Below are 22,977 nucleotides of genomic sequence, written 5' to 3' on the forward strand. Positions count from 1 at the left end.
AACTCCTGACCTTTTTGACCCCGGTACTAGAAAAGCACAACTCTTCCAGGGTCAGACTGGGGGTGAAATATTTTCTGGTTGTCAGTGTGAGCTTGCAGCGCAGTAGGTGGAGGGGACAGGCAGCGGCTCGTGTGCTGGCGAAGGTATGAGGCAGGAGATGGAAGAAGAAAGCATGCAATTACAGATGGGGTGAACGCGCCGAATCTGTGTGAGAACCATTCCAAGCCGGTAGGCATGGGAAGCCCTGTGAGAAGAGGATTGTGGATTAAAAACTGAGGCGGTTAGGAAAGTTAGGTGGAATTCCTGACCCTTATGTGAATAAGCCAGACTTTTCCCAGCAGGAAAGTTATTGATAACAGACGTGCAGCCTGAGCTGGGAATGGAGGCAAAAACAAGGTACAGGGCCCACAGTCAGCTGGCTAAGCCCCGCTACATAAACACATATTCTTTCTGAATAAAGCCTTCCTCCGTTATTGTTCCTCTTACCCAATAATTGGCTTTGATGTCACCATTACATGCTCTCCTCCCAACATAATCCCTGTCGCTGTCAATTAGCCAGTGGCAGGGTAAACAACAAAGAGGGCTATTGCTTAAGAAACAACTGCTCGTCCAGAGAAATGTTGTCAAATACCAGAGGCACTGTTCCCTGCTTTGCCATCGCCCAAGACAAAAAGCTGCACTGCTTCAAATACAGCTGCTGTAGAGAGGATTGAGTTACGCCAGCACCAACTCTTCTGTACTAGAAAGGCTATTAAAAATGGTTTTACACGTGGCAGCTGCACTTGTGTTTAGGTTGTGGCACTAACTCACAAGTACGTTGCTCTCCCCTTGGAACAGTTGCTCTGGCAACTTTATTTGTAGGAATTAGGAGCAGGGAACTGCGGTGTAGGTGTTACGATTCCTACATGTAACGCCTGCCTCTGACACATAATTGCAAAGTTTTCAGCTACAAATTTGAGAGCAGTTTGTCTACAGCACTCGGCACCTTGCTGGCTCTCTCTGCTGTGGCCTGAAATCATTTGGAAACCCATAGAAACATGAACGGGAGCTGCTGGGTGCCGGGATGCTTTTGAAAGCATTTCCTTTCATCTCCCAGCTCCAGCTCTTCCATCTGAGGGTAACACCTAGGCACCTCACGTGCACCGAGAGCTTCAGTCAGGGCCACCATCAATATCCAAAAAATCCCTACGCTGTGCCAAGGTCCACCTAATCTAAATTAGCTCTGTGCTGTTAAAGGTGCTCACCTAGCTAAGCAGCACAGGCTGCTGTCAGTGAGTATTGACCTGTCCCGGTGCTGGAGGCAAGGCCCCAGCTGCCTGTGAGCCGTAATTGCAGCTGCAGGCCATGAATCTGAATCTGTGATCGCTCACGTTTGGCCACCTACCGCTGGCAGTACATGTTTCAACTAGATCGGACACGATGGGTGTACGATCGCATTTCTAACAAATCAGCCAGATCCTACGTTTTGGGGTTAGCGCTGCTTTGGTGCTTTTGGACTGGCTTCGTGCTGCCTGCAGGAGGACAAGGAATACCTGATCCAGGTGCAGTGGCACGCACAGGAGATGCCCTCTCTAGCATAAAGTCTGAGGGCACGAAGTTAACCTTTTAGAACATCTTGAAATAAATTGGTCTTGACAGAACGAGCTTGTGCCAAAACAATGTTTTGAGTCAAGTGACTGTGGTGGTTTAGATCCAGCAGTGGCGGCCTGAACACTGGATTTACTGCTTGGTCAAGTCACAGCCACAGCAGCTGGTAGCAGGCTTACTGTAGTAGCCAAAGGAGGTTGTAAAAGTGCTATGCAAAAATATGTAGATATCTTAAACCTAATTGCTTGGACAGAAATGTGTTGCCATGCGAGTAGGAAAGTGACTTTCAGTAAAGGCTTATCTGAAGAGACTTTGTCTTATCCGAGCGTGGTATTTCATACTCTGTGAAATTATGGCTTCACTGAAATTAATAAATTTGCCTCTTCACAGTACCCACTGCCATCCAGGAGGGCAGCGAAATGCAGTCAGTTCTGTGGGCTTTTCTGAAAGAGCTAGTAAAGAGTAGCTAAGGTCTGGATACCAATTCGTAAACTAGTTTTAACACAAACTGCCGCTGCATTGTTTTAGAAGAGCGTATAGGTCCTAAGAGCTAAAGTGGCATGTTCAACCAGCCCTTCGCAGAGGGATAAACTCACACTGCTGACAAAGGAGGAGCTTTTGGGGGCGGTATTTTTAATGTTCTCTTTTCCTGATCCTGTTTGCCACATGGATGCAGAAACCTTCATGTTGGAGCAAGGGAGGAGATTCCGTAACGGTGGCTGTGAGCTGGAGAGCATGACTGCCAGTGCTGGCTACACAGCTGGTTTAGGCTACTTTGAAAAGTACACGGAGCTAAAGTGTAACTACCTCTTTGTTTAATTCTCATTGTTTCTTTTAACAGCCATTTTATTTCAGATGTCCGAAAGTCAAAAGACATAAAGGGCAGTCACAGAATTTTAAAGTTCACTATTTGAAAACAACGATTTATTAGATTACTATCGCCGTGACACCAGCATATTCTGAAAGTTGTAGAAAAAGCTTTTTCAAACTGATTAAAGCCAGAATTTCTGTAACACAAATGATGCTGCGTAGGGCTTGAAATTTCGTCTCGTTATGACCTTCACATACAAGATGTGATAAGAGTAGCAAATGAAGCACAGCAAAGCAAATGGAGTGGCAGTGGTTTTTCTCCATTGACCATGAAAGAGAGTCCTATCAGAACACATTACTGCGGATTTTATATATCTTGTGATGCTCTGAATATATTGTTGGAAGTTCAGTAGGAGCTAAATTGCTGGTGAAGCTACAACAGATCGGTGTACTTGCAGATTATAAAGGTTGAGAAGTCTGGTCAGACTGGTTTCTAATAAGATAAAGAGATCTTTGTGTAAGTGAACACTAAAATACTATTAAGATAATATTAATAGTGGTGTTTTAAGAGAAGCCTGAGGGAGCTGGTCGTTAAAAAAAAAAAAAAAAGGAAAGCAGACAGTGCAAAAAAACCCTTCCGTGGAGTGAACCTGTGTCAGTACCAGTTCTGAAATTATCCACAAAGAAGCAAAGTTTTCGTAGGAACCTCAAGTAAATTCTTTAACCATTATAAATGCAGTGCCTTTATTTTTATAATGGATGCTAATATTGAAGTATGTTTTCTATTACAAACCCAGCTCCAGCTCCCTGCTCCCTTGCTCATCCAGAATGGAAACAATCCATCTTAAAGTTTCTTGTTTTGGCAGAAGTTTTTATTTACTATTGCATTTTTCTGCAGACATTACAATCTTTGATGTGGCTCGTTTCTTTCAGGGTACATATTCACTGCAGAATTATCTACATTCAAGCTGCCTGAAAGCATCCCAACCACAAAATACTTGCTGTAGCCACTTCCGTGTGCCGCTAAGATTTCTTGGGGTGCACATGTGGGGATTTTGGAAAGCACTGGAGAACTAACAGCACTTGACTGCTGGAGCAGCTAGTGAGCTGTGTAGCTTGAGTTTTAATCTATAAATCTGATGGGGCAGCCACTAGAGTTAAGGGGGCTTGTGAATGGCTCGGACTTGACTTAGGGGCTATACTCAGAGCTCAAAGGAGCTTTTCACTGGGGAACAAATCTTTTGTGTTGGTCTGGGAATAAGGAGAGCATTGACCAAAGTACTATGTGCAAATAAGGCAAGTTCTCTAGGAGCAGGGGTAGAGAACAGCCGTATCTTATGAAAGCTGGACAAAAAGTTGGGCTATATTTTTTGGGAGCTAAGTAGTCTGAGCCAGTCACATCAATGCCTTTTGGAAGGGCAAAGTTTTGTTGTAAATCTGTCCTACTATTTGCTCAGGTTTCTCTGTCTAAAGTGGAGATCAGATACCTGTCACCCAACCATTCCTCTTAAAAGCAGGAGAAACTATTCTGAGAGCAGTTAAACAAGAGAAATACACTTGGAGGTTTCAAGTGTGATGCATTTACAAAGGACCTAAGGTTAAGATTTTAGAGCATCCATCGCATCCACAAATCTGTAACATTTACTGCATTACAGACTTCCTCTTTTGGATGAAGAAAATGACAGTCAGGTAGTTGCAGGGGTTGCTCAGATGAGTTTGCCCTTAGGAACCAGAAATACGTAAGTAGAACTAGGGCCATTTGGGAAGATTTGCAGGCATGGTTGGCATTTCTGTAACTGCCAGTGAACAACTGTAGGAAGGGAAGGAGGGAGGGAGGAGGGGGGAGAGAGAGAGAGAGAGAGAAAGAAAGAAAATGAAAAGGAAGGAAGGAAGGAAGGAAGGAAGGAAGGTAGGAAGGTAGGAAGGAAGGAAGGAAGGAAGGAAAAGAAAGAAAAGAAAGAAAGAAAGGTGATGAAAGATCCCATTTTTGTATTTTCCTCACAACTTTTCATCAGACACTGAAAAAAAGATCCAGAGAGCTGGCTCATGCCTGACGCAGTCATGCATTAAACTGAAATGTAGTGTTGCATGCATGCTGCATGTATATTGGCAAGGAGGGTGGAAATGCACGTTCTGCGTACACTGCAAATGTCTGTTTAGAGAAGGGGGAATTTTTTTTATCACTCGCCATCTGTAACTGTATTCATCACACTTTCAGAATGAGTCCTAAAACCTACATATTTGTATAGATATTTTTATTTTTACTTACTTACGTGGACTTGGATTCTGAAAAGAGATATAAGCATGTGTCTTCCCTCAAAGAGTTAACAAGCAGTGGTCTGGACCCCGCTGCCTGGTACTCGCAGCTTGCCCCCAGCACCTGTACAAAGCCCCTGTGACTTCAGTGAAACAGGGCTGAACAAGCAGACCTTTCTGCCTGCTGGAAGTGCCCCTGGAAGGGATGGAGACGAGGGGGGGGGATGATGTCTGGCTGCCCGGATCAGGTTGCACTGCCAGATTCTGCTGAGAGGAGATTAAATTAAACACTGTACAGTTGCTTTGAAGCTGAACTCTTCCAACCCTACTTTAAAGCGTTCGGTGGACTGGTTCAATCATACCATCTACTGACGAGGGTTAGAAAAAAAAGCAGTTTTCAAAACCCAGCGAAAGAAAATGCATTGAAACAAGCGGCGTGCAAAATCCCTTAGCCACCAGTGGGAGACGCTTAATAATTTTCCACAGCTTGGCATGCGTGAAGCGGTCTGGGAGTATCAGCGCCGACTGGGCTCAGCTGAGCTGAAATTCCTCTTGGGATAAAGACTAAAACTGAATGGATCAGGGATGCTCTTTAGATACCTTATTTAAATGCCCGACAAAGCTTTATGCTTCTTCGGCGAGTCCTGGCATAGTTTGACTTCTCCAATGATTTTTGTATCTAGGAAAACTGACATTTGCTTTTGACATTTCCTGAGGGGTTTCTACCAGTTTCTGCCACCTGGGGACTCTGCCCCCTTTTTTATGCCCAACGTGCAGTGGTGCAGCAAAGCATGCGTAGAAGTTGGTGCGATGAAAAGAAGAGGGTTTTTGTAGCCTCCTGGTGACGTTTGCTCATTAAGTACTCTACTGCTTAAAGATTTGAGATTTACAGATCAGTTCGATCTGAACCATTTCAGGCCCAAGGTGACTTTTCAGGTATAAATGTATAAGAGCCGGATAACTGCCTGAGACAAGAAGGGACCATTAAGAAGAGTTTCGGTTTGTACGATGTCTGCTCATTTAGTATCAAAATTCATCATCGATACAGACAGGATGAGCGGCTGTTCCTGCACTCTGTTGTAAAGACCTGTCCTGTCGAACGGGTTTTTGACCAGGTTTTAAAAAGCACAGAATTGTAGGGGTTGGAGGGGGCCTCCAGAGATCATCGGGTCCAACCCCCCTGCCAAAGCAGGTTCCCTAGAGCAGGCTGCCCAGGTAGGCATCCAGATGGGCCTTGAATTTCTCCAGAGAAGGAGACTCCACAGCCTCCCTGGGCAGCCTGTTCCAGTGCTCTGCCACCCTCACCGCGAAGAAGTTCTTTTGCATGTTGCTGCAGAACTTCCTGGGCTCCATTTTGTGGCCATTGCTCCTTGTCCTGTCCCCACAAACCACTGAAAAGAGGTTGAAAGGATATTTGTAAACACTGGTAAGTTCCCCTCTCAGTCTTCTCCAGGCTGAACAGACCCAGGTCTCTCAGCCCTTCCTCACAGGGAAGATGCTCCAGGCCCCGTATCATCTTTGTGGCCCTCTGCTTGGACTCTCTCCAGGAGATCCCTGTCTTTTTTGTACCGGGGAGCCCAGAACCGGGCACAGCACCCCAGGTGAGGCCTGACCAGGGCAGAGCAGCGTGGGAGGACCACCTCCCTCGACCTGCCGGCCTCGCTCCTGTTACCGCCCCCCAGGACCCCCTTGGCCTTTCTGCCCACCGGGCCCACCCAGCACCGATCCCCGCGGGCCACCTCAGCGGCTCCGCGCCGCCCCCGAGCCGTGCCGAGCCGAGCCGAGCCGTGCCGAGCCGTGCCGGGGCGGGGCGGGGCGGCGCCGCCGCTGCGCGCTGTGTGCTGGAATGCGCGGCGCCTCCCGCCGCCGCCGCCAGCAGCGCCCGCTCGGCTCCGCGCCGCGCCCCGCAGCAGCCCCGCGGCCGGGCGGCCTCGAGCCGCCGGTGAGTGCGGCGGGGACCGGCAGCGCCCGGGCCCGGGGGGTGGGGAGGGAGCCGAGCCGGGCCGGGCCGAGCCGAGCCGGGACAGCCGAGAGGCGCTGTCCAGGGCTGATCGGCGGGGCGGGGGCGGCCGGGCCCGGCCGGGCCGCGGGGGGATCAGCACCACGGCTAAGGAGCCGCGGCTGCCGCCTGCACCGCGCCGGCCGCGGGGGCGCTCGCCGGGGCCCGGCGGCGGAAGGCAGTGCCGCCGCCCCAGGCCGCGGGCCCCCGGGCGGAGGCCCCGGCGGCGCCGCTCGCCCTCTCGCCGCACCGGGCACCGGCCGCGATCGGCCGCAGTGACCTTGCCGGAGCCGAGCCGCTCGCCCCGGCTCCCCGGCGGCAGCCGCGGCGGAGCCCAGCCGGGCCGCCGCGGGGGGGTGGAGGAGGAAGCGGAGCCCTCGCCTCGCCTCCCGGCCCGGCGGGGGCGGCCGTGCCCGGCGAGGCCCCCCCCCCCCCACCTCCTCTCCCCCGGCGGCGGCGGCGGCGGCGGCGGCGGCGGCGATCGGCGCGGGGAGGGCCGCTTTGTGTGGGCAGGCAGAAAATGGCCGCATGCCTGGCTGGGAGGGAAGGAGGGAGGGAGGGAGGGACGGGGGGGAGGGCTGCGGCGGGGGCACGGCTCCCCCGGCTGCCTCCCGGGGCGGATGTGCTTCGGGCCGGCCGGGCCGGGCCGGGGTGGGGGGGGGGCGGTCGGGACCGGCACCCACCGGGGGTGTCCGCACCGCCCCGGTGTCCGACATGGCGGGCACGGCCCGGCCCGGGGGCTCTCGGCCGCCCCGAGCCGCGTGTGGGCCCCGCGGGACCGGGGAGGTGGGAGCCCGCCGCCGGCGGCCCCTCCCCGCCGCGGGCTCCTCGGCTTCGAGCTCCTGGGAGGGAGCGGAGGGAGCGGAGGGAGCTCCTTCGGGGCCTTCGTGGGCCGCTTTGTTTGGTTTTCCTCCGCCTTAACTTTCCGGTGTCACTTTCCGGCGTTAGCTGCAGTGCTGCCCGGGTAGCGCGAGGCCTTCTCGCAGGCCGGGTGCCTACAGGTGTGCCTTTTCTCTCTTCCCGCAGGACTGCTGCTATGGCAACTCAGGTGCTGGGACAGTCCGGTGGGAGCAGCCTGTTTCCCGGCAGCGCTAACATCGGCATGGCGTTGTCTAACGACATGTACGACTTGCACGACCTCTCGAAAGCCGAGCTGGCGGCTCCTCAGCTTATTATGCTGGCGAACGTGGCCTTGACAGGAGAAGTGAACGGCAACTGCTGCGATTACCTGGTGGGGGAAGAGAGGCAGATGGCGGAGCTGACGACGGTGGGGGACAGCAACTTCTCAGATAGCGATGGAGAGGGTATGGAAGATGCCCAGACTGCAGAGAGTGACCGTGAGGCACCTGAAGGTGTGGAACTAAGCTCTCTTGAAGTGCCTAGTGTGGAAAGTGGAGGTCCAGTTGCTTGCCCTGCTCCTGAGACTCCTAGTGTGGACAAAGAGGCCCCGTTGGAAGCACCAGGTACTCCAGAAAGCACAGAGGACAAGTGTAAGAGCTTAAAGAGCAAGCCATTTCGTTGTAAGCCTTGCCAGTATGAGGCAGAGTCTGAAGAAGAATTTGTGCATCATATCAGGGTTCACAGTGCTAAGAAGTTCTTCGTGGAAGAAAATGCAGAAAAGCAAGCCCAGGTCAAGGAGTCTGATTCTTGCACCACAGAAGAGGTGGATTTCTCCAAGGGCCCGATCCGTTGTGATCGTTGTGGCTATAACACTAACAGATATGATCACTATCTGGCTCACCTGAAGCACCACAACAAAGCAGGAGAAAATGAGAGAGTCTACAAGTGTACCATATGCACTTATACTACTGTCAGTGAATATCACTGGAAGAAACACCTAAGAAATCACTTTCCTAGGAAAGTGTATACCTGCTCGCAATGCTCCTATTTTTCAGACAGGAAAAACAACTATATTCAACATATTAGAACTCACACAGGTAAGTCTTTAATCTTTTTTTGATGTAAGCTTGGTAAGTACTGTGAAACTGAACGGATGAAGCAAACCATGATTCTTCTCTTTGCAGAGTTTGTTCCACCCTCATAAGACTGTGCTCTCTTGTTGTACTTGGTGCTACCAGGTTGTAGCCTGTGAAATGGGGGTTTGGTTTGAGCTCCAGTCTGCAATTTTAAGAAGGCTCTGACATCTCTCAATGTCAGGGGCCCAAAGGGAGATGGAGAGCATCCTTTTTATTAATTGTAAACAGCGTTTTTGAAGAGGGCATGACAAAGTGTGCGTGTGATGATTGCCAGGGTCTGCAAAGTCCTGATGTTTTGTGAGAAGAAAACAAGTAGGTTGACAAAAGATGCCTAAATCACATAGGTGGTTTTGAAAATTGTGGTTTGAGACCAAGCTGAATCTTGACTAAGTTGTAACTAGAACAAAGATGATGCACACATGCGAAAGTGCTCTCTCCTATCTACAAAGTCATAGTAAATGTTGAGTAGTGTTCATAGGCAATAAATTTCCCTTAATGGCCCTTACTTTTTTCTAAGATCTGCATCACTGCAGTAGCCAAAAGTAGGTGCATACTAATGTTGGCCTACAGGGAACCCTCAAGCGAGACTTTGGCTTGTTTTCATGTCTTCTCCTAACGTCAGTTTGTAATCTCCAGGAGAAGTATGAGGCCCCTTTCTGCTCTGATTTATACCAAATGGATTCAGAGGGCCTTCAGTCGTGCAGCTGTCGGTGTGAGCTGGGGCTGCAGCTGATTAGGAAATACCTTGCTTTGTATCAGCGAGCCTCCGCAGCCCCTGACATGGGAAGTGCTGAAGTGCAGCCAAACTTGAGACTCCTTTCTGACTAAAGGCTCAAGTCTGAGAGGGGATGTCGCAGCCACATCCTCTTCTTAGGGCAGCGAGGCACAATCGCTTTGCCTCCTGATGCCTTTTGTGGGTGGGGAGGGGCCATTCATACTTTACTTGCAGGTTTTCGGAGAGCAGACTCGCTAACTAGCTTCTTGTGTGATGTCCTGGCTCGGTTCCCTTTACTGGAGGTGAACAAAAACACTGTCGAATTGCTTCTTTGAAGTTACATTTCGCACTGCTGACATGAGTGGTTTCGAGGCTTCTGCTTAGTTTTCTGCAGCTGTCTGGAAGGGGAGGGCTGCACACTTGAGACCTTGGAGCTGGGCCTGAGCCGAAGTGTGGTGAAGCACCGTGGAGCGGTTTGGGTTCAGGAGCATGCCTTAGTGTCTGCTTTGACAAAGGGTCTGGGGGGTCTCTTTTGATTTTTGATACGTTAAGACATACTATTCTCTTAACAATAGCTGTGTGCTGTTGTTTAGAGATCAGTCTTGTCTCAATATTTTTTCCTAAACAAGTAAACAAAGGTTATTTTAGGAGGTGTTAGGAAAATGGTACCTTTTGTCCTCCAGTGTGTTTTCATTGTATGTATTGTGGGAGATAACAGGAAAGAGACCAGGTGAAAATGACAAAATGTAGGAGAAAACTAAATAAATCATCCCAGGAATTCATTGCCAAGTGTGAGCTCATGCTGTGGTGCCTGTTCTACATATGTCTCGACTTCAGATTCATCCCTGCTTGTGTTTGTGTGACATCAGGTTCCCACTCCGATCTCTGAAAGCCCTCACTGAGTTTTAGGGGAACTAACCCTGAATGCGTGCTTGTCGAGGAAGCACCTTGTTATCACTGCAGTTGGAGAAGGCAGTAGAGGGTGACAGCAGCAACTGTAGAGCTGAGAAACTTTCTGCACGCTCTGAGAACTGCAATCTTAAGAAAATCAGTGGCAGAAACTATTCAATACAATCCTAATTTCCCGAAGCTGCAGGCAGAGTTCCCTGAAGTTGAGAGTTTTCAGCAGACAAGTGCTGCTGTTTTTTCATTACTGGTGAGCTGTATTTAAAAAAAAAGAAAAAGGCAAGTTAAACTATGTAGAATATTGTCCAATCCCCCTTTTCTCCTTTAAAAAGTTTTTTTTTTGTTTGGTTCTGTCATGTCCTTTCATTGTTTTAATTAAGCTGAAAATGAATAATTATGGTTTCAGCACTTTTTAGTTCACTCTGGTAGCTACTCTCTTTGCTAGCTGTTAGTTAAAAGCTGGCAAATGCAGATCTTTCTGCCTGTTCTCACCCGACTAAAAATCTTTCAAATAAGTGGGTTCCTTTGTAAATGTGCATTGTTTGCAATAACAGTTCTCATAGATTCAGCTTACCAAAATGTCAGTAAAGTATTCCTCTCTTCATCCCCAAGTTTCTTTTCTGCTGGGTAGTGAACTGAATTGACTTAATGAGGACACACACAAATGCCAGAGGAGGGAAGGGGGCTGCAAGCTAGGGCAGTGCATGGCGGTGGAAGCATCTATTCTGTGTCTAGGGACCTCAGGAAAGCAGGTGGATGTTATCTGCGTGCCTTGTGCTTGCATCTCTGTGGAAAAGCAGGTGTGTGTGAGTCTGTCCTGGACTAAAAGCTAAAAACTGTGGGATAGGCTGCTGACAGACAGGGGGGACGTTGGGCAGGGGGTGGTTTAAGGATCCCGCAGGAGGTCATAAGCTTGTCTGCTGGGAAAGCTACACCTGGAAGAGCCTGGTGTCTGGAGATACTCAAGGCCATCCCTTCCTCTGCTGATGGGGTAGAAAGGCTCCTGTGTGTCAGGGACAGAGCCACCTTGACTCATTTGAGCTCATTAGATATATTAGAGCAAGTTTGGACTTGATTTACCCCCCTCACCTACTTCCTACTACTGATCCTGGAACTGTCTTAAGTGCAAGACAGAATGCAGTATTTTATTTTATTTTATTTTATTTTATTTTATTTTATTTTATTTTATTTTATTTTATTTTATTTTATTTATTTTATTTTTCTATTTTACTTACCAGAAACAATTTCTAGGAAACTTAACCGAAAGTCATTTACAGGGCTATATAAAAAAGGTGCCTTCTTCAGGCAGTCCCAGTGTTTGGTGCCTAGCTTCGAACTGCTGTATTTTTACTTTGTTTGCCATAGGAGATCTCTCTTGTTTGCCACACTGGATTGGAAGTTTGATGGAAGCAATTTTGTTTCAAGCAGAGCTTTCAGTAGCACAGGAAGAAAAGCTTTAGTAAGGAGGTGATCTTGAACTTGTTCACTGACGTCGTTCTGCCTGTTCATTTGCATAGAGCTGAGTGTCTGCTTCAGCTTTTGCCAGGTCGGGGTTTATTCTCTGAGTGTCTCGTAGAGAGTTTTTTGGTGGCTTGTTTGCATATAATGAGCTTGTAAAATCACAATATTTGGCGAATAGCACTTTATAAAACAGCCCTTGTGGCGTAGCCAGGCATAAAGACTCATTGAAAGCCACAACCATTTCTGTGTGACAAAAGCCCTACCCGTCCCTTGTACATGATTTAACCTTGTCTTAACTGGAAATCTGGGGGGGGGGGACGAGGTTGTGTGGTGCAGGAGGCTATGATTGTTGGGGTGAATTTGTGTTTAAGTTGCTGATACAAACAAGAGTGATAATCCAAATGATTTAATGGGAGGAAGGAAGGGGGGGCGGATTTGTCTGCATTACAAAGACTGCTCCTACTGCTAATTCAGCAAAGACCAGCAGCGGAGCCTCACGTCCTATACTGGCAGATGGAGGTCTTTGCTGCTACAGATAAAACTACGCTCTGAAAGCGAACGCATAGGCTGTGTACAGGATTTTTGCTGATGTCTGGGTCTCAGTGGTTTGGGGAGGACATTGGCTGTATGCTTTGATTGATGTAGCAAACTGCTGTGGTGTAATGCTGAGTATGCCTTGAGTAATATTACAACTGAGAATATCCTTTTCCCTTCCCCCCATTACTGCTGTCCCCCGTTAGGCGTATCTACTCTAAACCAAGTTGTTTTCACAACTTGTAGACAAAGCAGCCTAAACCTCTTGGATGTGTTAGCAGTTTGAGGCAAAAAATAAAAATAAAAAATTGGGACTTATCTGGACCTGCCTAATGGATGTTATTTCTAAAACTGTCAGCCTTTATTTTGGGCTTGTCTTCACTTGAAAAGGATTTTTCAAGTGTACTGGTAGTTACACAAGCTAACTCTCTTGTGGAGACCTAATTTATGGCAGGCTAGTTTCCATTCGTTCTCCAGAAACAAAAACTGCAGGTGGAGGAATTTGAGTCTTCAAAGTGCTGCTGCTGTGCTAGCAGCATAGTTTCACTGAGCAAGGCATTGTGCTTGTCCACGTTCCAGACAATTTCACTTTGCCAATAAACGTTTGTCGGTATGTCCCAGTCTCCTGCACTTGCATTCTGGAAAATGCAGTTCTGAGATGTGGGGGTAGTTTCTCTCCACCCTTAATCCACATTAAACATGGAGGTTTCAGGTAAGGTGTTAAAGGAAGCAAAAATGTACCTGGCTTTTTACACGGTCTATATCTTCTGTGTGTCTTTGGACTGATGACAGAAAATACTGTAGAAAAATCAGCTCCGGTGGCTTATGATTTCCTCAAGGTGGCCGTCCCGATCACCTTTTGCCTGGGGTTACTGTGACCACAGCGGGGTGTCCCTCTCTAATATTCTGTCCCATCATTACCATCCCTCATTCATAAGGCATGACACATCTGCTGGCTTGGCTCAGGCACACGCTTCTTGCCATGACCCTTTTCTGAGAGATAATGTGTCTTGAAATGCAACTGGGGGTTCTGTGACAGCCTGGCACATATGGTTTGGGAACCAAGTACGGGAATCAGCTGTGTTTCAGTAATTAATCGCTGGTGTTTTTGTTTTCTTCTCTTTTGTTTTCGCAGGAGAGCGGCCCTATCAATGTGCTATGTGTCCCTACTCCAGCTCTCAGAAGACCCATTTAACCAGGCACATGCGCACCCACTCAGGTTGGTAAGGGGGTGGCGGCGGCAGCAGCATGGCTCAGGAAAAGGGGGTGGTTCTGTATGAGATGAGGCGGTCAGCTCGTCCAGTATGGCCTGAGCTTTAGCTACTGGTTTTAACAGAGAAGGCTGTCCTTACCTGCTAAAAAAATACTGCCATTAATAAAAGTGATAATGGGGGAATACATTTTTTTTTCTTTCCCTTCACTATCCAAGATGCATTTTGAGGTTCATAGGACTGCCGTAGTAGTCTTAGTTAGTCTAGTAGTAAATACAACATTGTAATGATGTAGGAACAAATTCTTGCCTTCTGTCTGCTGCAATAACTCAGTTCAAATCAGTGAAGCTGGGAAAGGTTTGAATAGCTGAGAATCTCCCCTGTGATGTCTGTGATCTCATCGCATCGAGGAGCTCCGAGGAAACCCTTAGTTTTTGCTTAGTGTTACAAAAAGATTCAAAACAGTGCCTACTTCTGGCACAGGGGAGAAATGAGCAAACTCAGGAGTTTTTTACAAATGATGATTCAGTCTTGTGGCACTACAGGGCAGAATTAGCAATTTTCACTAGCATTTATTTCCCATCACTGATCACAAAGCTGTGGTGTTAAAAACTATCTCCTGCTCTCTTGTGAATCTTTTTGTTTTGTTTTGTTTTTTGAATAAAATAGCAGCGTTTTTTTCAGAGCTCTTGCTCCGTAGTCATGCTAAACGCAAGCACAGGTGTACTTAGTGACCCTCTTAGGATAGCTGAGGTAGATGCTTTTGGTTTGCTAAAATCTGAATTGACCAAGCCTAGATGAATTCCTATTCCTAGCAAACAGTAATAAAAGCCTCCTGAACAGTAGTTGTTTTGATTTCAGTAGTTGACACCAGAAGGCATTTTTAACTGTTGTGGGATGGGGGTTTGGACCCATTGAAAATAGCCAGCTTAAAAATGACGTGCCAGTATTTTGGTTTGAGAATTTTTCAATTGAAACATTCTTTCAGAAACAAAACGAAACGAAACAAAACAAAAAAAAAAAATTAAACTGAACCTCTGGGCTAAACGTGAATTCGCAAATGGTTTGGTCAAAACTTGCTGAGCCCAGAAACTATTTCCTGAACATCCTCTCCTCCCCTTGTCTGTGCAAAAAAGACTGAAATCCAAAGGGGACAAGGAGTGGGATTTGCCCTTGGTCATTGAGTTGAAGCTCTGGGAAGGAGGGCATGAGAAGTGCTGACAGAAATGGGATTGCACATAGGACATTGCTCTCAGGGTTTTTTTATTAACAGCTGTCATAACTTCTGTTGCCCATCTTGCCTTGCCCCCTTGTCCAGGCCTTTTTGTGGCAACTTCTGAGCAACTTCCAGATTCTTGCAGCTCATAGGCTGGACTTTTAGGGCAAACCAGTGCTGATTTTAACTATCTTCAAGTGTAAGGCAGTGAAGTACAGTGCTTTATAGTGTGCTGCACTACTGTAGCTGTCTTAGCCACCTTAGCATGTCACTTCCACTTGCACAATGAGAACTTCGGATTTGGTGGAGGTGACAGATTCAAGCTTTCTGTGTACAACGTGTGCGTTACCCTGTTGGATATGGCTTTTCAACATTTCTGAGCACTCTGTGCGGCTGGAACAGCTTGTTCAAGCGCATGTAAGAGCGGGTCTTCTTGTCCTGACTGTATATAACGTGAAGCTGATGCATGAAGTGTGGGTGAATAAGGCCCGTCCTTGGCAGAGGTATGACCAATGAAGCACCTCAAGGTTAAGCTTGTGGAAAAGGTCACTGGGAGTCGAGGAGGAGGTGAGAGGAAGGAAAGAAGATGGGCGGAATCAAACTAATCCTTCATTAAATAACAAAGAGATGCTGCAGGCAGAAATGAAATGTTCTAGACTCCTCAGCAAGTGTCACCAACCCTTCTTGCCAGGGAGGCAGCACAACCTGTTACAGTCTGTGTGGCTAACACACAAACGGACACCGCAGTCACAGCGACTTCACGTTAATTGCAGGCTGCTCTGGTCTCCTGAGTCATGGGGCTTCGGAGGAGCAACATGAGTAGGGGCAGTGTTGGGGCAGCGGGTTGGAGGGGTGGTAGAAGTACTGTTGTACCATGGGCATACGGGCCTGGAGCGGCTTTTCAGTGTACCTTCGAAGTGGCATGCATTAGTTCTGCAGGTCAGTTTTGAGATGCTAGTTTAGAGCTTGAGAGCATCCCGAGTTCCTCAGCTGAATTTGCATATGTACAAATATTCTCAAAGTATTTTTGTATTGATTTATTGTGCTGAAAGTGTTTTTCCTACGTGCTTTGATGTGTAAATGAAAAGCCAGTTCAGCTGCAAGAGCATGCACTAAACCTAGCATTTCAAAAACACTTATGCAAGAGTAATTTCAGAAATGTAAATGCAGATTTCAGTAGTAACACGATGGCTTTAGAATGCCTAGGATTGCCTTGCCAAGAATACATCACGTTTGAAACATAAACTCCAGCAAACTGAACTATCAGAGGCAAAGATCATCTAAGCAGGGTGTTTCTTTCACAGGTGTTAGTTTTTGCTAGCTTATTTTCCCTTACTTCTTTTTCAATGCAAGCATGAAGTATGCTAAATCTGTGTAAAGTTGGACTTTTTGAAACGTTTGTGTGAAACTGCTATTCATCAAATGTTACATTTCCGTTTTTCTACAATGCATTCAATGGACCAGTTGGGTATGGATTCCATTTGCTAATATTACTGTAGAGAGATCTCTGCCGGTATGTATGCATAGCCAGAACCCGTGACGTTGTTACCGCTTGTTTGGTTGTGGATCCCCTTCCTCCCAATCCTTGCCCCTCCTCTCTTTTTTTTTTTATTTTTTTGTATATCGTTTTTGGTGTCTTGTGGATGTGTTTGTGCCTTGTGGATTTCCTATGTTGATAGTATTTAATTTTAAAGGCGCATGGATAATTTTTCTTTCCTTTTTGAGTTTCGTATCTCTGTGCCTGTATTAGCACAATGCCATTTCCTTTCCACCCCCATGCTTAATAATCATCATCGTTCCCTTCCGCCCTTCCTTCCTTAGGTGAGAAGCCATTCAAATGTGATCAGTGCAGCTACGTGGCCTCAAACCAGCATGAAGTAACTCGACATGCACGGCAGGTTCACAATGGGCCGAAGCCTCTGACTTGCCCACACTGTGACTACAAAACAGCCGACCGCAGCAATTTCAAAAAGCATGTTGAGCTCCACGTCAACCCGCGCCAGTTTCTCTGTCCTGTTTGTGACTACGCGGCATCTAAAAAATGCAACCTGCAGTATCACATCAAATCCAGGCATCCCGATTGTTCAGACATCACCATGGATGTCTCCAAGGTGAAGCTACGGACTAAAAAGAGCGAAGCTGACTTTTCTGAGAGCGTTAATGACAAGGCGGAGAAGGAGCAAACAAAAGGGGAGTCAGCCGCAAAGAAAACGGAGAAAACTGTGAAAGTGGAGAAAAAAGAGAATTTAGCAAAGGAAAAGAAGCCAACAACCAGTGTTTCTGCAGGCCAGGTGACAACCAGAAGTCGGAAATCAGCTTCAGAAAACAAGGAGGTAGATATTAAAACTGAGAAAAATACTGAGAAACCATGTAAAACAAAGAAGATCAAAAGAAAGGCAGAGGCAGAAGTAAATTCCTCAAAGCAAGAGTCTGCAAATGACACCTCAGCAGTAACAAAAAAGAAAAAGAAAGTGGAAACTAAGCCCAAAGACTACCAGGAAGCTCAAAAAAATGATGCACCAGAGGAGGAGCCTAAAAAGCAAAATTCTTGCCTTAAGAAAAACAAAAAAAAGAAAGCTCTGAAAAACAAGCACAGTAGGAAAAGCGGTAGGCCTGATCAGGAGAAGATCGAGGAAGAGGAGATGCCAGACGAATGTCCTCTTAGAGAAGAAGATGGGTGTGTGAAGCCTGACAGTCTGAGCAGCGACCGGGTGAAGGAGCAAGACCCTGCTGGCACAGCATCATCATCAGATGATGCTGGTGGTCATGCTCGCGAGGGGGAGAGCGTCAGTGCTAAAGGAGGTTGCGCACAAGACCCAGGACAGCTTTGTCTGCCGGAGCAGGATGCAAACGCAGAAGGTGAGGTGAAGGACCAAGACATGCCGGCTGCAGCAGAGGAGAGCAAAGACGCCGTTTGTGAAAAAGAGGAGAGGAAGGTGGATACAGAGGAAAACACTTGCTCTGAAGAATCTCCTCGGGAAGCGTCTTCTGAACACACGTTGGATGAGCCCATGGATGCATTACCAGATCTGGAGCCTGAGAAGGAGCCAGAGGGAGCCTCTGTGGCAGAAACTGTGAGTACTGCAGACCCGATGGACCTGACTAAGACACACCTGCCGGCGACAGAGCCAACGGGAGATGCCGTGCCAGCACCTGCACCCCCAGAAGGGTGCGTGCAGAGCCCTAAAGCAGCGCTGGCCTTACCATCTCCGGATAGCGCAGCGGGGAATGAATCTCAGGAAATGGATGAGGATGAGGGTATCCACAGCCACGAAGGCAGCGACATCAGTGACAACATATCAGAAGGAAGCGATGATTCGGGGTTAAATGGAGCTCACTCTGTGCAAGAGGAAGCGAGTCCAAAGGCATCGCAGGGAGTTGCAGACAGCACAGTGGTCAGGGAGAACTATGTGTGTATTTTTTGTGACCGCTCGTTTAGAAAGGAGGGCGAATACAGCAAGCACCTCAATCGCCACTTGGTCAATGTATATTATCTCGAGAAGGCGACAAAAGGGCAGGAGTAGAAATAAATAGCTGTGGTTTCGGGGTATGTGTATCTTTTGTAAGATCTTATATAGCTCATGTACAGATACTGTAGATTTATTTTTTTTTAAGCATGGTTTGCTTTAGAGTCTGCGTTGGGATTTATTTTTCAGTTGAAAATATTTTTGACAACTTTTTATGTAATGAACTCATTAACTGTTGGATCTCTTCGTTAGAGAAGGCAGGTAGGGTGTATGAGGCTGTGTCCTGTAAAGTCTGTCTGCTTCTAGTCTGTTAGCTTATGCAGTTATTTTATAAATAGAATTTTAGGAACAATGACTGTAGCAACTCATACACAAGTTGGATGTTTATAGAGCCACTGACAGTTGCTTTTTGTTCTAGCAGCCAACTCATCTCTTTCCCCTCTCCTCTGCCTTTGTTTTAGTTCTTCGTAATGTATCTGGACGTTCGAAGTGGTAAAAACTACTCAGTGTTTTTTCTACCAGGGCGATAGCTTCTATTACATAAAAGAGCACTTTGTAAAAACAAATCAAAGTTGGCTAGCGATGAACATGACTGTTGAAGATAATTATAATTGTGAGTGTACATTTCAGATCCCCTAAGTGTGAACAGTGAGCCAAAATTTGGGGTTAGTCCTTCCAACTTTTGATTGGAGAACCTGTCTTGATTAATGTCTTATTAACTATGATACATACTTGGCTCCGCTGTGGGGAAGTAAATTTGTTATTTTTAATTTTCTGCTCTTTTTTTTTTGTGCTTTAAAGGCTTAAAATATTGCACATTGTTTTTGTTTTTACCTATGCAGTTTAATCCTTTAGAAATAGCGCTTGTGCAGTACATGTACACTTTATATATGCATGTTTGGTTTTGTTTGTGTAGCCATTTTTATTTCAAAACATTCAGATTCGTTGCTTACCATGGGCCAGTTTTTTTTTTGTGATGCTCTTTACTGCATATTTTTCTTGTTTTCATGGGGTATTGCTAATTGTGCATGAAATTATGAACTGTTTGGCTATATATTTTTGACTAGCTTTAAAATTGTATAGCTGTTGAGCAAAAGGATACCAATGCAGTTTCAAAACACTATTTTACATTTCTTTTTTCATAGAAATGTCACTTCTGATATTTTTAATACATATACAGAAGAATAAATTTTAATTTATAATTTGGGATCACCAGACAGGGCAATACGTGCTCTCAGTGGAAATATCTGCAAGTTCTGCAAAGTCCAGTTGATCTTTTTTTCCTGTTTTAATTTCCACAATGGACAGCAGTCAAACTTCATGAACTTAAAAAAAAAAAAAAAAAAAAAAAAGGCAGCACTGATGTAAGTGTGGTTCATCAAAATCTAATGTCTCACCAAAAACAATCAAACAAACAAAAAAACACAAATAAAGATAACTGGTAAGCAACAAACCTGGTATTAAAAACTGTAGGAATTCCTGCTCCTTATTCATTCAAGTTGCGTTTAATAAAACCATCCTGCTTCCATGCAGAAACACGTAAGATTGTGATCTTAGGTGTGTATGCAAGAACTACCACTGCAGGAGTTTTTAATTCTAAGCAGATTTCTCTTCTGGCGCACACAAACATGCAAGAGATTGCATGCCTGCTGCTTATAGTAGTAAAATGTGAGCAAAATCCAAATAAGCAGGGGAAGAGCAAAACACTCTCGTCTCATCTGTGCTGCAGAACGCCACCTGTAGCTCCCTTTTCAGCCGGAGCAGTTGGGGGTAGCTTCTTGTCAGCTCCGAAGAAGCAAATTTGGAGGCAGGTGTTTGGAGAGAAGAGATTGATCAGTATTAGTGCGTTTTATGACCTGAAATATTCTGGAATATACCCCATTTTTCTCTGCCTGTCCCCATGTCAGCTTCCTCTCCAAACAAACCCTCTTGAATGAATAGAGAACAACAATACTACGTTGCTTCTCCTTTTGGGAGAGATTGGTATAATAGGAGGCCAAAGATTTGAGAGGGAGGACATCCCTCATGGCAGAAACAAGTTGTATAGTGAGATTTTGTTTGCTTAGATAGCATTCAATCCTTACCTTGGCTGTGACAATCAGTGTCAACTAAAGATCATGTTGCAACTATATTTATGTTAAACATTAAGAAAATAAACCTAGATGAATTGTTTTCCTAGACAACCAGCTGTGATAGTCTTAGATATTTTTTTTTTCCCCAGTGGTATATAATGTTGCCACCATTTGTGAGCAATGTGAACAGATGCTGGGAATTCCAGTACTGTGTAGAGATTTTATAGCTCCCCTTTGGCATTTGCCATCTTCTGAGAGACTTCAAGGACTTCAGCTATGTTCAGATAAACTTATGGACTGGCCTGATAGTTTTTTTTTTAATTTTTAAAGGAAAATATGGTGTAGACTGACTTGAAATCTCTCTCTATGAGATTAAAAAAAAAAAAGTGTGTTTTTTTGAGATACTCCTCGGCACATTTCTGGGAAGTGGTCAAGGTTTTAATGCTTGATCTACCAAGAACTCTTTGAAAACAACGATGCTTCTGTTAAGCAGTGTTTTTACCACAAGATAATCTTAATATTGAAATATTAAGAAGAAAAGTCTATTTGAGACCCTTACCAGCAGTGTCCTGAAATACCTGCTGTTGGTACGCAGCTGTGTTGGAATTATCTGCTTGGTGAAGGCCAAGATTTGGGAGTATGTTACATTAAAGCAGCAAAGATTTTACTGTGTCACGCGTATCTAAAATGTTAGAAATGTCTAATATTGAATATTTGATGTGGAGTGTATGAATTAGGTAACCTACCACACGTGGTGGTTTTACATTGCTGTATCTCCTTTTTAAACAATGACTTTTGTCTTTTTCAATATTCTTAAATTATTCTGTGTCAGTTTGACCAATACTAGCAATTTCTTTTGTCTCGATAATAATAACCTGCACGAGTGTTCCAATTCATGGTTGGAGGGATTAGCACAAGGATAGCTCTACACTGCCAGTCCTTGGCTGAGCAACGCGGTGTGGGGGGTTTTTGCCTGTGTGGGTCCATACACTCAAAGTAACTGCCCTAAGAAATGATCCAGAAGTGGATTGCATTCATAATCCAATGTTTCTGGATTTTGATGATCTAGGCTGAAACTTCATTAATTGAAAAAAAAGAAGGTTTGACAACTGACAGGCCAGTTAAGATGTGGTAGCGTCATTAATTTCAACAGACTTAGATTCAACAGATGTAGCTGAAAAGTATTAACCAAATTCAAGTTTTCTTGAATGGCAGTTCTGTAGATATGTGGCATACGTACAATATTAACAGAATCCAAATAGCTTATGGAATTATTTTATGTGTACATATATTTCCTCCCTCTAAAATTATACTAGCTAACAAACTTTTGTAAGCTGGCACGGAAATGTGTTTATGATGTTTGGTTGCACCATGTTTGATGCTTTTACAGTGCAATACGTGTATTCTCTGAATTAAACCAAAGGTAATTTTTTTCATGCTCTTTCTACTGTAGTGCATGACAGCCTTTTCTACGTTTTTAATAGATGTAAAACAAGCCAGATCATACATCCTGTTTTTACTTAAGACATGTATAAGTCTTTTGTCCAAAATGTAGTGTAAAGTTAAACTAAATTGCATTATATTAACCCTTACAAGTGTATTTTCCTAAGCATAGTTATGATTAAATAAACTTTATTAAGGAACTTGCAGCTTCTATCTACTACTTATTAATAGCTACCAGAGATGTTTTTAACTGAAGGCGGCAGCAATGCAAGCATCATTGCATCTCTTCAAGACATCAGGACAGAATGATGTGGGGAGCCAGTATATAGCTGCCAAGTGCATGCATGTGTAGTCCTGACTGCAGAAAGGGACCGTGGCTCCAGAAATAATGTTCTTTTTCCATTTAATCATGTTGTATTCGTTTCTCTGCCCACTCCAATTAAAGCTAGGCACGAAGCGAGAGATACAGACTAGGTTCAAACTTAATGCTGGGCCTGTGTGAGAAGAAGTACAGCTTGATGGAAGTTGCAGATCTGAATTTCAGGTTTAATGCTGGTGGCAGTTCCTCTTGCGTTCCCAAAGGATGTGTGGTTCTGATGATTTGGGGAATTCATAGTAGATTTATAAAAATGAGGTCACCTGTCTTCCCCAGGGCTATGGTACTGGCTGTATAGGGATACTGAAAATGTCTTGAGAGCTGTGGAGCCCGATGTATCCTGCATCTCTGATGCTAACCTGTCTTCCAAGGCTTGGCCATGCTTACCTGGTACTAATGTAGGCCTCTTCTTTGCCATGGGAATCAAGGCAAGCGATGCTTGATTAAATCGTGGGGATAGTTTTATATGCAGTTGCTGCAGGTTTGAACAATTTGGGGTGCTCCACAAAGCATAAGAAGTGAGTGTTTATGTTTACTAATTGATCGTTTTCTTATATGCAACTTCTGTCATTCCCCCAAGGGTGGTGGTCTTAGTCTGTCAATGAAAATTTGGGTTTCAGGTAATGCTGAAGCACCAAAGAGCAGGGGGCACTGCTACTACAGGACATGGCCTTGAAGGGTGCAGGATGGAGGGGCTGGGACCAGGTAAGGGGCACGTTTTTGGCTTGCTCTGCTTGAAGTCTTGTAGATAATGTGTGTAGTTTATCATAAAGGGGGTGTGTAAGGACAGGGAACAGGCGTGGTACCCAATCCTAATTATGAGCTGCAAGAGAGATGGCCTGAGAGTGTGGCATAGAGATGGAAGGGTACTTCTGTGCGTCTCCGCCTGTGCTGTGTGGGTTAATTATTTCAGACAGGCTCAATAGAGGAGGCCCTGCCCTTTACACG

At 45.7% G+C, this 22,977-nt stretch overlaps 1 protein-coding gene across 3 annotated transcripts; it reads left to right on the forward strand.

Moving 5' to 3' along the window:
* The first annotated feature begins 4,802 nt into the window (after positions 1–4,802).
* REST (RE1 silencing transcription factor) lies at positions 4,803–21,859 on the forward strand. 3 transcript variants are annotated; one of them, XM_080591861.1, is made up of 4 exons: positions 4,803–6,079; positions 7,679–8,589; positions 13,380–13,463; positions 16,493–21,859. In XM_080591861.1, the coding sequence occupies exons 2-4, from the start codon at positions 7,689–7,691 to the stop codon at positions 18,193–18,195; spliced, it is 2,688 nt and encodes an 895-aa protein (XP_080447987.1). In that variant the 5' UTR covers positions 4,803–6,079; positions 7,679–7,688; the 3' UTR covers positions 18,196–21,859. The 3 variants fall into 3 exon arrangements, with proteins under 3 accessions (XP_080447987.1, XP_080447985.1, XP_080447986.1); XM_080591859.1 differs by lacking the exon at positions 4,803–6,079 and adding an exon at positions 6,447–6,595; XM_080591860.1 differs by lacking the exon at positions 4,803–6,079 and adding an exon at positions 7,139–7,157.
* Positions 21,860–22,977: the final 1,118 nt, after the last annotated feature.

Source organism: Anser brachyrhynchus (assembly GCF_964034855.1).
Source record: "Anser brachyrhynchus genome assembly, chromosome: 4".
Taxonomy (NCBI): domain Eukaryota; kingdom Metazoa; phylum Chordata; class Aves; order Anseriformes; family Anatidae; genus Anser; species Anser brachyrhynchus.

What these genes read in the sequence shown, in the direction of transcription:
- REST (XM_080591861.1), top strand. Translation starts at nt 7,689, where the DNA reads ATGGCAACTCAGGTGCTGGGACAGTCCGGTGGGAGCAGCCTGTTTCCC. An exon ending in ACATATTAGAACTCACACAG is followed by an intron (nt 8,590 to 13,379) that starts GTAAGTCTTTAA and finishes TTGTTTTCGCAG; the next exon opens with GAGAGCGGCCCTATCAATGT. An exon ending in GCACATGCGCACCCACTCAG is followed by an intron (nt 13,464 to 16,492) that starts GTTGGTAAGGGG and finishes TTCCTTCCTTAG; the next exon opens with GTGAGAAGCCATTCAAATGT.